We start from the raw sequence: 13,113 nt of genomic DNA, 5'->3' as shown, positions 1-13,113 counted from the left end.
TAAAGATATAGCGGGTTATAGATAAAGTTTTTATTATTTGGACTTTGCGCTGTATTTTGTACCCTCTCTGTGCTGTTAGCCACTATTGAAAACAGGACTAGATGGACCATTGGTCTGACCCAGTATGGCTATTTTATGTTCCTCCTAAATCCTGTCCCATGCAGATTATTTGAGCCCTTCAGAGCAAAAGCGTGCCAGGTCCGCTTTTTGCAGCATTTTAGATATGCACTAATTCATAGCATCTATGGGTTCAGACTTAGAAGAACATATCCATACCTACATACATACAGATTAAAGCTGATTCAGGAATCACTTGTTCCTTTTACTGAAATGTATACCTCACAATTTAGATTGCCAATAGCTCCCATTATAACAAAGTGAACTTGGCCTGCTTTTCAGCTCAGGGGCTCACACATTGGAACTAATCCCTCTTAGGGCTGTGTGTGCACTGCTGGATGTATGGACAAATGTGGTTTGAAATTAGAGCATATGGTGGCGAAGCTAGGGAAAAAGGACAAACCTAAACAGGTTCAGACTGACAGAGGAGTCAGCTGCTCAAGGCAACAAGGCGATAATCAAGCAGATCCACAGTTGTAGTGCATGTGCTAGACACAAAATTTGAAAAGCTTGTCAAACAACTGGGATCAAGTCACACAAACTCTGACAATATACGCAGGTTGGAGAAAATGAGGAGTCCATGCAGGGGGCACTGGGGGAGTTTACACAGTGAAATACTGCAGTGGCTAAATATGAACCCAAATTGGACAACCTTGAAAATACATTGTGTCACAACTTGAGATTTGTTGGATTCCCTGAATAGGAACTTTTGGGGTTCTTAGAACAGTGGCTGAGTTCAGAGTTGCTGCCTGATTTGCTGCATGGCCCAATGAGAACTGATATAGCTCATTGGTCTGGGAATGTGCAGCTAGTCTGCACATTGCGATTACTTTGTATATTGAACTTTGTGCATTAAGTGGCCATTCTACGAGCTTATCACCAAAAGGAGTTTTAGCATGAACAGTCAGTGCTCACTTTCCAGGATTACTTGGCAGCTGTTGCAGCAAGTCAGAAGGAATTTGCTGTTGTATGCAAGGCTCTAATTATGCATAAGATGAAGTCTGCATTACAGTACTTAGCAATCCTCCAAGTGACAATGGGATGCTTCCACATGTTCAAGATGCCACAGGAAGCCAAGGATACTCTGGCACACTGGTCTTCAGCGCTATGTCTGGAGTATGACATAGTGAGCTAATTGTTGACAGCTGGAAGATTGAAGACAACCCAGTACTTGAGTGGCACAGCAGTGAGGTAAGCTCAGAGACTGAAGCATTAATGTGTATGTAGTTATTCAAACTGTTAGTCTACCACCATCAGCACAGAAGACTGAAGCACACTGCACCCACCCACATAGGTAACATTTACCAGCATCCACTGTGGTGTTGCAGAAGATTCTTCTTTGGTTTTTTGTAATAAGGGGTATTCTATTATTCGGAACTAAAAATCTTACCTTCACCAGTTAAATTTAAAAAAAATGATACACTTCCTTCTATCTGAGAAAGGTATGCTCACTGAGGTCTTGTCTGAATAGAAAGCTCTTAAAGTACTACTGCACTCGTTGTTGGTAGGATGCCCTCAATTTCAGAAAAAGCTAAATACAGTTAGTTCAAAATACGCCATGATGTTATTATACTGTATAAGCTGAAATCTATTAATCATATTATTTCTCTGTTATATGAATAAACATTGGCTGCCTGTTAATGCTAGAATTCAGTTTAATTCTGGCTCACCAGACTTATTATTTTGGCACTCCTGCCATATCAACCAAGATGTTTTCTTGCGGTCATCTGGGACCAATCTGCTGGTGGTCCTGTCACATAAGAAACTATGGCTGGATTCATCAAGCCATACGACATTTAGCTGTGTGGCCTCTTCTCTCTGGTACTCCCAGCCTCTGGAGCTTAGACAAAAAGCTTCTTATAAGAAGATTACAACGGGTATCAAGACATAGCTCTTCTGGGAATCAATTCCAGTTCCTCCCTACTTGTTCAGGTAATATGTGGCCACCTATTTGTATTGCCTGGTTGAGAATTCAATCCTGGAAGGTCTTTACAGCGTTCCAGACTGCTCACAACTCCAAGAGACTGATATGATACCTCTGTTCTTGCAAGGACCAAGAACCCTGTGAATGGAGACTGTCGAAGTGTACGCCCCACCCCATCATGGAAGCATCCATGGTGAGAACCCTGTGATGTGGAAGGGGTTGGAATAGGAGGCCTTGGGTCAGACTGTGCAACACCATCCACCACTGAAGAGTGGTGGAGTTACTTGGATACAGGCTGAAAGGAGCCCTGTGGCCTGAGTCCACAGTGAGGAGTGTGTCCATTGAGGAATTTGAAAATGGAGACAAGCCAATGATGTCACATGTAGTGTTGAGGCCATCTGACATGCAGATATGAGTTGCCTGGGATACCTGAGTAGCGAGATGTATTATATTTGCTGTTGAGGAAGGAACGCTCAACCTTGTGTCAAGAAGAGCTCTATGAAGTCCAAAGTCTGCACTGGTTGAAGATGTGATTTGGGGTAGTTGGCTACCAATTTGAGGAGTTCCAGGAGTTGTATTGTCGACTTCATGGTAGCGGCACTGGATTTCTGAGAGCCTGTCTTAATTAACCAGTCGTCCAAGTAAGGGAAGATGTGAATGCCCCATCTCTGAAGTGCTGCAGCTACTACGACCAGGCACTTCGTGAATACTCAAGGTGCTGAGACCAACCCAAATAGTAAGAACTAGTACTGATAATATAGAGACCCACAGCGGAACCAAAGATACTTTCTGTGAATGGGTAGAATAGGTATGAGGGTATATGCCTCCTTGATATCTACAGAGCAAAGCCAATCTTTGAGCTGTATCATGGGGGAGTAGTAACCCCAGAGATACCATTCAGCATTTTTCTTTCTGGAGAAATTTGTTGAAATCTCGTAGATCAAGAATTGTATGGATTCCTCCTGTCTTTTTGGGAATCAGAAAATATCTGGGGTAGAATCCTCTACCCCTGTCCAGTGGAGGAACTGGTTCTACTGCATTCTGCTGGAGGGGAGCCGAGAACTCCTCTCATAATAATTGGAGTTGGAGGGAGTTCAAATGAGACAATCTTGGTAGATGATCAGGGGGGGGGGGGGGTCTTATTTACCAACACAAAGCATAGCTGTGTTAGATTGTGTGCAAGACCCAGCAATTGGACGTAATGAGTCCATCTTTGATGGAATAGAAGAAGCCTCCCTACGACAGAAGGTGTGTTGGTATCAACAACCGAATGGTGGCAATGCTCTCTAGTATGGAGTCAAAAGCTAAGCTGTTTATTTGACTGAGAAGGCGTTTGGGACTTTTGTTGACACTGTTGTATTGGACAGGATCGTTGAGGTGTAGAACACTGGAAGAGGCATAGGAGTATAATGATGCTTAGAAAAATAACAGAGCATCTATAACCCCCTTGAAACCTTCTTGCAGAAGAGGAGGGTGTAGTAGTCTGTGGCCTAGATAATGTTTTTATTGTATCCATATGTTTTTTCATTACGTCGGCCACTTCCTCAACTTTGTCCCTAAACAAGCTGTCTCCATGACAAGGGACATCTGCAAGGCGCTCCTGGATAGCAGATCCAAAGTCAGCGAGTCTTAGCCAAGACAAGCAGTGCATTGCTATTGCTAGAGCAGAGATGCGGGAAGAAATATCAAAAGCACCTACGGCCTGTCTAGCACGATATTTACAACCAGTAAGGTCCTTTCTGTGAAGTTTTCGGACTCTTCTTGTTTATCAGAAGGAAGATATTCCACAAATGATAAAGAACTCTGTAAGAGAGATTTTAAATAAATGGTGGAATAAAACTGGTAGTCTAATATGTGATTGGTTAGCATTGTGGCTTGGAAATGTTTTCTGCCAAATGCATCCAAAGTTCTCACTTCTCTTCCTGGAGGAGCAGAAGCATAAGATCTGGCACTGCAAGTGCATTTTAATGCAGACTTGACCACTAAAATAATGATGTGGTAGCTGCATTCTATCAAATCTGGCATATTTTTGTAGTCTGTACATTGTGTCAATTTTCTTTGGGGCAATTTGGACTGGCAGAGGGTTCTCCCAGTTTTTGAATAAAGTAGTTTTCATAACTGGAAAGGAACCGTAATACCTTCTCTTGGTGGTGAATCATAGTCAAGAACCTCAAAGTTCTGCCCAAGGTTCTTCCTCTGTTTCCACCTTGAAAGGGATAGCACGAGCCACGTCGTGAACAAAATCTGGAAAGGATACACTTTCTGGAGATTTTCTCCTCTGAGGTGGCAGAGAAGGATGAAACAGGATGCCATAGGACTCCTCATCCAAGAGGTCTTGTCGGTCATGATCTGCCTCCCAGGAGAGGTCCGAGTCGGACTCTGTAAAGTACTGTTCATGAGGAGTACGTGGGAGAGAGTGCCGACCTATACGTTGACTATTAATTGAACTGCATTGAGGCACATGAGCTTCTGATGTTGGAGAAAGCTCTTCAGGCAATGATATATGCGTCGGTCAAGTACGAGCTGCTCCTGATGATCGACGCTGAGCCAGTGTATGGGACCTCTCTTGTGACTGTCTCTCCGATGTATCCGTGGCTGGGCTGAGGTAGGCACAAGCACTTTATATGCCTGTAGAGGCTGCGAATGCAGTAGCCTCGAGAACAGCCCAGATTTCTTCATGCTTGCTTGGCGTTGAATGGGCTGAGAAGCTGGTGTGGATGCAGTCTGAGATGTAGCCTATGTAGGTGTAGGAGATGACGAGTGGTCACTGCGGCATGGACGCTTCCCATGCATCGATGACATGGATGCAGTGGAGGTGTGGGACAAGTGCCTAGAGGTAGAGTGATGGTGATGCTTCTTAGGCTTTTTACACTAAAGGGCCCTCAATACTCAAATTACTGATGAGGAGGGCACAGTCCTGGTGCAAACGTGGCATTGACTACAATGCAGTACCATCTCGATGCTGCATGTGTGCTCAATATTGATGCCGATGCAGGTTCCGCATCTTTGACTGAAACTCCTGCCATGCTCGATGCCGAAGTCAATGCAGAGCCAAAAAGTTTTTGACACTGGATTCTGTGGGCTTTAATGGACCTCTTCTGCAAACGCTGACAGAGGTTACAGTGAATGTCTCAGTGATCTGAACCTAGGTACTGACCAGGTCTTTGCCTCGAATAGTCCTGTCACACAGAGTAAACTTTTTAAAGCCACTCTGCACCCTCAGATGACATGGAGGGAAAAATGGCTGACGCAAAGTCAAAAGGCTCAATAGCCTGGGGAGCTCGAGTAATTGTGTCTCCGAGAAAGGTCAATAGTTGCCAGGTACACAAAAGGCCTCACCCCTCGGGCTGAAAAATGTAGTTTAAAAGGTTATGTGTTGGGCACTGCCGTAAAGATTTAAAATGGTAGTAAACCCATTTGTGAGAATATCATGTTTGCTTCTCCTTGGAGAAACTATATTACACTATGCCTTTGCTAGCATTAAGAGGGTGTCTACTAATGTATTGCTTCAAGAACCAGAATATAAGTCCTATCTAGCATGCTGATGCTCAGAACTCCCGCAGTAAGCCAACAGTGTAGAAACCTAGCTCGCCCATGCTCAAAGGAAATGGTATTCAAATTATATGTGAACTGTACAAGGGAAAGCAAGGGGGAAATGTGTTTGGTGCATGTGCAGAAGAGTTTTCGTGGTTAGCTCAGCTCTTGTGCACATGCACCTGGCAAACCCAAAAGAGAAGCACACATGGGTGTCTGTTTTCTGCGCCTTTAAATATAAGCATTTCCATTTTTTTGTAAACTTGGAAGGCTTTTACTTAAACACAGGAACCAGGCGCCAATGTGTGCTTTCACTTTTGGGTCTCTCACTACCAGCGCATAAGGGCTTATATGGGCTTATGTAAAAGCTGAAGGATTTTAAAGGAAGAATCATGAGAAATCCTCTCTTCAAATGCCCTAAGGCTGCTCCAAACTGGTGTTATTTTTCAGCAGTAAGGTGGCTTTTTGTGAGCTGTTCTCTGAGCACTAGCAGGGAATAGGAAATGACTTCACTAACATCTGTTTGTCTACATCACCATGCTATTTGCACTCTTTGGTGTGCACATCTCCCACGCTAGAGTTGCTGAGCATTCTGTGCTAATGAGGGGACTAGGCCGGTGCTAATCTCCGCTAGCACCTGTTTTTGTTTCTGAGCATCGGCCTGTCGGTACTTAGTATCCCTATGGAGAGTACATAAAGCTGGAATGGCTAATGATGGTTATCTGCCCCAAACGTAATAAAGTGCATGCAAACTTGGGCCATGTTTTGGAGCTGTTCTGTTAAGTAGATATTGGGAAGTGGTCATCTTGAGCTTAATTGCTATTCTGGGGCAATATTTAGATGGCCTCACAGAGATCATGCTGTTTGGGGACAATGTTAAGAAACCCACAGCTGAGAAAAGGGGAATGCTTGCTTGAATGGAAGGCTACATTATTTGAAAAGTTATTTTAATTTTCTGGAGGACTGCCAAAGCCTCTCTCTGTCAATGGCAAGCTTTGCTTTTTGGAATTGATAATGGAGTGCAAAAGTGGGGTATAGTTCCTCAAAAACTTTCCATAAAGCATTGAAGAGATCTAGGAAGAATATTGATGTATACTGCCACGCAGAACATGTAGTTTGATCTTAAGTGTTTAAGGGGAATAGATTGGATGCTGTGATTTGAAGTTGACATCCTCCCATCATACAGAGGGAGTAGATGTGTACTTAGTGGACCAATGTGGGGGGAGGGGGAGAGACACAGGTGGGCTCGGACTAAAAATACATTATTTCAAGTAGTAAGAATGCTTAGTTGTTGAAATTTTATCATGTAATTCTATCTACTTTTTATGCAAAATCAGGATGTATGTATTTCTTGGTTTGGATGGCTAAAGTGCCTGAAGAGCACACTGGGCATTGGCCTTAATATATTGTATTACTTAGTGGTATTTCAATAGAAGAGTTCCTTTCTCACTGTTGAATTTTAGTATCGTAAATCATTCTGACCAGCGGGTTAGATAGTAGATTTAACATTTTCTACTAGAGCTCTACACGGACATAGCAGAGAAGTCCCAGCTCTAGTCTGGCAGCTTCTGTGCTGCCTTGGAGGACAGAGGTCACCTGAAAAGGACAGCATCATCTTGGCAAAGCAGGAAGTGATCCAGTAGCTAGGACCTGCTCTCTATCAGATACAATATCATCTCACACTGAGGATGTGGCTTCAGGGACTTCTGCTCAGCAGGGAAGGTTTACAATGCAACTAGAACATATTTGCACACTTAATTCTGTACAGGTCATCTTAAGTTAAGCACCATAATGCTGCGTGCTAAGGATGAATTCTATGATCAGCAATTACATGTGTCACAGCTGTTACGGAATATTAGCAAGTCTGAATTACACACCAGCACTTAGGCACAGCTACTTACCCTATGTCAATGGCTTGTGTAAATGTCTACACTAAATGTTAATCGTTGCGCATGTGACTGACACGATTCTAGATGCTTAAGCGCATAAATGACTGGTATGTCTCTGACCTGTCCATGCCCTGCCCTTGCAGACTGTGAGTGCTAGCTTTATAGAATACAGACTAAGTGCAGTTACACATGTAACTGCAAATTAGCACCAATTATTACCAATTTGTTAGTGCCATTTAGCACCTATTTTTCCAAATAAGTTACCCACATAACTGCCGGTATTCTATAACCGAGGCATGCAATTTTGCAAGATTATACAGTTAGGGGGTAGGTATGCTCAGAGACAGGCTTTCTTCTGGAATGTGGCTGCTGATTTCACACAGGTGTATTTACACCTGCTCTCAAGCAGGCATAATGTCCGTGCCTTCAATCTTAAGTATGATTTGTACTTTTTTTTTTTTTTTTTCAAAGATTCGTATACATAAAAAAATCCAGGAATCTTGCTGCCCTATTAACCTCAAAAGAGGGGGTAAATTATAACATCTGAAACTTGCCAGCAGTAGTGCCAAACAAGGCTTCAACCCACAAGTTGAAAACTTGTCCCAATTCAACCCCTTTGTGTCTTTCACCATGCAAGTTTTGCAAGTATAGAGGTAAAAGTATAATGTGAACTGAAAAGACCTTGCACGCAGCCATTAAACTTCTCCTAGATTCTACACCACTTATACACAGTTCCCAAAATCAGTTACGCTTTATTCAAGAGTGAGGTTTAATTCAAGAATTGCATAGAAGGAAGAGGGGACATGGAAAAAGTACAAAAAGGATTAGACAAAAGTCTGAATAATGCACCCTACAAGGGAGAAAAACTTTTAAAGATGGACTCTACTTCAGAAATCAAAAAGTAACAAAATAAAGTCCATACAATAAGTTACAAAAATCCAGGTACATGCATACTCAACAACAACAAAAAAAATGGTCAGTTTTGGTGAATTTACACAATTACATTTTAACTAGAACTGAAGTCTGTCATTAGCAAGTACTTCTCCACTTTCAGTAGCAAAAATAGAAGGAACAGATACAGAAAGAAAAATAAAGAGAAACCAAACTGCAGGTAGAAGAAAATATATAATTTTTACATGTTTGAAAGCAAGACAAATAGAGTACAGATGCCAGGTAAGGCAGGTGCTAGAAAGAATAAACAGTCATTAGTTGGGAAACAAGATCACATCCTTTCCTGCCTTAACCGTACATCAAGTCCCATTTAGTGGCTTGGCAGCTGCATTCTATGACAGACACATTTTGGGTCCCAGATTCAACCACTAAGCCAAGGATGCAGCAACTAGCGTAGCAGTAGGCAAGAGAGGTTCCAGAAAGGGATGTACAAGCAAAAAAGAAAGCTGGAAAAAACACTCAAGTCCTGTCTTAGCTGGCCTAAAAAGAACAGTGACTATAAGTGAGAATTTCACAGTACTCACTACAGTCCCACATCTCTTAAAAACCATGAGACTCAACTTTCATCAAATTTGCTATGGTTACTAGAAGAGACGTATTTTGGCCAAGGCCACTCGTGGCTCTCCATCATTGAGGATAAAGAGCAGATTCAGAGTCCATGCAAATATTTACCCTAATATGTTCAAGTTTAGCCCATGGGAAGGAGACCTATCCCAGAGACAGCACCCCTCCCCGAAACCAGCTGTCTGCTCTATAAATAACCAGCTGCCAAAGCAGAGTTCCAGTGGTCTTTTGGTGACTTCCCTGGAGTGCAAACTTTCCGCAGCAGTCTGTGCACTGAAACCCTACTGGAAGGAAGCTTTGAGGTTGTCCTAAACCCAGTTTTAGGAATGCCCTTGATCCCTACTCCCATCCCCGCTTCCTCTCCTTTACACCACAAAATGCTGAGAAGGTTCAGAAATGAACAACATTAAACACAAAATCCCAGACACACAAAATTACCACCACCAACTTTCAACAGTTTTTTGGCCCATAAAATAATGTCTCACTCATAGCCTGACCTATCCAGCTACTTACAGTTTTCACTTGCTGTAAGAGACCAACATATCATAAATTCCTTTTTTCATCTCTTATTTGAATGTATCTAAGATCAATATCACCACTACGAGGGACCTTATATACACATACATTTCTCATGTTTCTTTCTAAAGAAAGAAAATTTTCTATGATCTCCCTAACATATAGTAATTATTATGAAAGAATATTAGTTTATTGTTAGTGATGAATGTATATTTCATAAGAACTTCCCAAAGAGGCAAATGTTTCACAAAATAGCATATAATCCCTGATTTACCACAAACTTACACTCAGAATGAGAGTATCAGGTACGGGGAAGCAACCATTAAGCTCATCCTAACTAAAAATCACCTCCTACCAAAGTACAACTGTGCCAGGTATACACTGCTCAGCCTTTGTGATGTCAAGGAAGCTGATTTTAAAGATCTTCCAGTTTTATTTTAAAACCAGTTTAAAATGACAAAATACAAACTATGCATGTCACCAAACTGGTAGACTATCCCTATAACCCTCTTCCCCCAATCAGAGAGAAGGTTCACCAGACACTACTCTTCAACAAGAGTGCCACCCCTTCCAAGAGAAAGGAAAACATCCCAAAAATAAGAGAAAAGGCCAATGTCCCCCCTTCCCCCTATATTACAAGCTTTGTACATATAACAAAAAAACGAAAAATCATTACGTATGATTACCATATTTTTTTCATTACTTAAAGAGTACACATACATACAATTGTTAGCCTGGTACCGATGGCAACCTCGAGCAGTGTGTAAGGCAGACATTAACTCATTACTGGCTTAATCGGACACATTTTTGAAGCTATGGAACATGTAATGAAAGGGACACTCTTTTAGTAGAAAAATATTGCTCCATGTTTGCCCTTCAGTAGCATGGGCTGTATAGGTATTTTTACTATAGAATAGACATAGGATTCGGCCTTCCTTTGATTCTGGGCAGGACAGCTCCACCTGGAAGACCACACACAACTCCAGAAAAAGCTGAGGAGGGGAAGGGGGAGAGGCAATTGGAAAGAGTGTCTCTACCCGAGCAACAAAGTGTACATTGTTTTGCTTTTCTGTCCATTTAATTAAAAGTACGAGGACTGCCTCTCTCCTTTATTAACTTTGATTTTGTTGAAAGAATTATCTAACCCAGTGTGACCCAGAGTCAAACCACATAAGGTGTGGTCACTGCCCCTCAGGAAACTGCAGATTATAAAACTATTCTCTCATTTAGTCTCCTCTTTCATGTTACAATAACCTTTTTTTGAGGGGGGGGAGGGGGAATGGCATGGTAATTCTGCATAAAAATACCTAACAGCATACAGGCATGTCCCGCACTAGTTGAGATGTCACCAAGTGCCTCCTGATCCTCACAGATCCACAGAAGTAATCATACAGATGTCACCAAGCCTGTCTCCTATGTCCTCACCCTTTCTCAGCAAAAGTAGAGTGAAAAGAAAAGGCAGCTGTCCTGCCAACAAATGCACTGCAAAGGCCCCCAAACAATCAATTTCAAACACCAGAAAATCATTCTTTATAACACCATGACTCGACAACAGTGTATCATTTGTCTGCAGTGTCCCTAGACACAGAAATAATCACTGTGTCCAGCATCCCTCCTGCTGACGTTTGGCTCACCAGCAGCTCCCCACAACAGTGCCTATCATCATAAGGCATTTTATAACGTGTGCAACAAGCAGGAAGCCATAGAGCCCCAAGTCTATGGACTTTGGTAACAATGCCCCCCCCCCCCCCCCCCACCATCATGCTCTGTGCAAAAGGTCTTGTTACAGGCCTGCTGAGAATAGAATGCTGCACAGGACAGCTTTCCACCTTAGCTTACCCTAAACTTGGTCTCCATTATCTCCTTTCCTCCTCCATAGTGTCTTTAAACTGATTAGTGGTTTACATAAGGTATTGTCATTTCAAATCTGTAAAACATGGCAACCCCATTCTTTATCTCCTGGCTGCAAAAGTATTTCTCTTTACAAAGCATGCTCCCCCTCTACCCCTCCCTATACACTGCCTCCTCCACCACTGCACACACTCTGGGGACTGCAGTGACCTACATTTGAGAGGACTAGGATAACCCCCTTTTGCTTGCCTTCTTCAGCAGCATGAGTCTTTCCTTGTCACCCCTTGAAGAGAGATTTCTATTCTTAAAATAAGGACGATCTTTCAAAATGACTCTCTTCACATCACAAGGTCCAAGACTTTGTCCCTGTGCAGAGATGAGAGGGCGAGAACTAGGGATCCTCCCCAGCTCAGCTGATTCACAGACATCCTTATGAAGTGCAAAGATGGGAGGTGATCGGTTTGGAAGCTTTTGTGGGTTTTTTGGACTGTTTCATGCAGGCCTCTGAGAGACAGGAAGGATGAAAAAGATAAATGTCCATCTTCTGCCTAGGAACCACAGGGCCTTCACCTAGGGATTGGTGGTAAAGGAGGTACTCCACGTGTACCTGAAAATATGAACAGAGTGCACTCAGGTTGGCATACAAAGCTTTATCTCATGCAGAATGAAAACATTTGCTGAAATTAATTTCTGGCACAGATGAAATTTCCAGTGGTTTTAAACCAGATACCTCAGTTCTCCAACTGACCCACAGAATGGTCCCCTCACATTTGATAGCAACATATAACAGGTACAGTGGGGGCAGATGTGCAGGCGTCACACACTGCCCCACCATACTCCTAGATTATCTATAGGGAGAACTGTTCAGGCAGTTGGTAATGAAACCCATGTGGAAGGGAGAGATATTAGACCTAGTGCTTACTAACAGTGAAAGTGTTTCTGATGTCAGTGGGTGATCATCTAGGAGCCAGTGATTACTGGATGGCGTGGTTCAGTATTAGAGAACAGGTAGTGATGGTCCATTCAAAAGCAAAGGCCCAAGATGTCTGGAAAACTAACATTATTAAGAAGGAGTGGAGGAGTAGCCTAATGGTTAGTGCAATGGGCTTTGATCCTGGCGACCCAGGTTCAATTCCCATTGCAGCTCCTTGTGACCTTTGGCAAGTCACTTAACCCTCCATTGCCCCAGGTACAAAAAAAAATTAGATTGTGAGCCCTCTAGAAAAAGTACCTGCATATAATGTGTACAGTGCTGCGTATGTCTAGTAGCCCTATAGAAATGATTAGTAGTAGTAAAGTCATTAGCTGGATAGGAGCATCTAAGAGAAGTGAAAAGGCCGTTAAGATTGCTTAGATCTTGTTTGTTCAGATGCTTGTTCTTTCTCATACAGATTATTGCAATGTTCTATACTTAGGTCTATCAGCGAAATTAATGTATAAACTCCAACTTATTCAAAATACATCTGCTCACTTCATTTTTAAGTTGAAAAAGTTTGATAGGATTACTCCTTGCTTGCAGTTATTTCACTGGCTTCCTATTCAAAAGTGAGCATTTTTTTAAAGTTGCTTGCTTGTTATTTGAAGTAATTTATGGCTCTACTTCTGAATTACTAGTTAATATGTTTAAAGGTTTTTTTTAGTTATAATCATGTTTATTGAATTTTTGCAAACAAGTAACAAACCACCCTAACAAAACACATTGGATATCAGAGCAACAGATGTTACAACAAATGTAGTAGATATAAAATAATAAGGGGGGAGGAGGCC

General features: G+C 42.2%; 1 protein-coding gene across 2 annotated transcripts in view; it reads right to left on the bottom strand.

Annotated features, from left to right (window-relative positions):
* Positions 1-7,792: 7,792 nt before the first annotated feature.
* Positions 7,793-13,113, bottom strand: part of WIPF2 (WAS/WASL interacting protein family member 2) — a 64,511-nt gene continuing 59,190 nt past the window's right edge. For both annotated transcript variants that reach the window (XM_030220734.1, XM_030220733.1), the window contains one exon: positions 7,793-11,953. In XM_030220734.1, the coding sequence (XP_030076594.1) occupies positions 11,913-11,953 (41 nt within the window). In that variant the 3' untranslated portion in view covers positions 7,793-11,912. The remainder of the gene's footprint in view (positions 11,954-13,113) is intronic.

This window comes from Microcaecilia unicolor, chromosome 12, assembly GCF_901765095.1.
Source record: "Microcaecilia unicolor chromosome 12, aMicUni1.1, whole genome shotgun sequence".
Taxonomy (NCBI): domain Eukaryota; kingdom Metazoa; phylum Chordata; class Amphibia; order Gymnophiona; family Siphonopidae; genus Microcaecilia; species Microcaecilia unicolor.
Note: the sequence above shows the minus strand (reverse complement) of the source record. Positions and strands in the feature narration are given on the sequence as shown.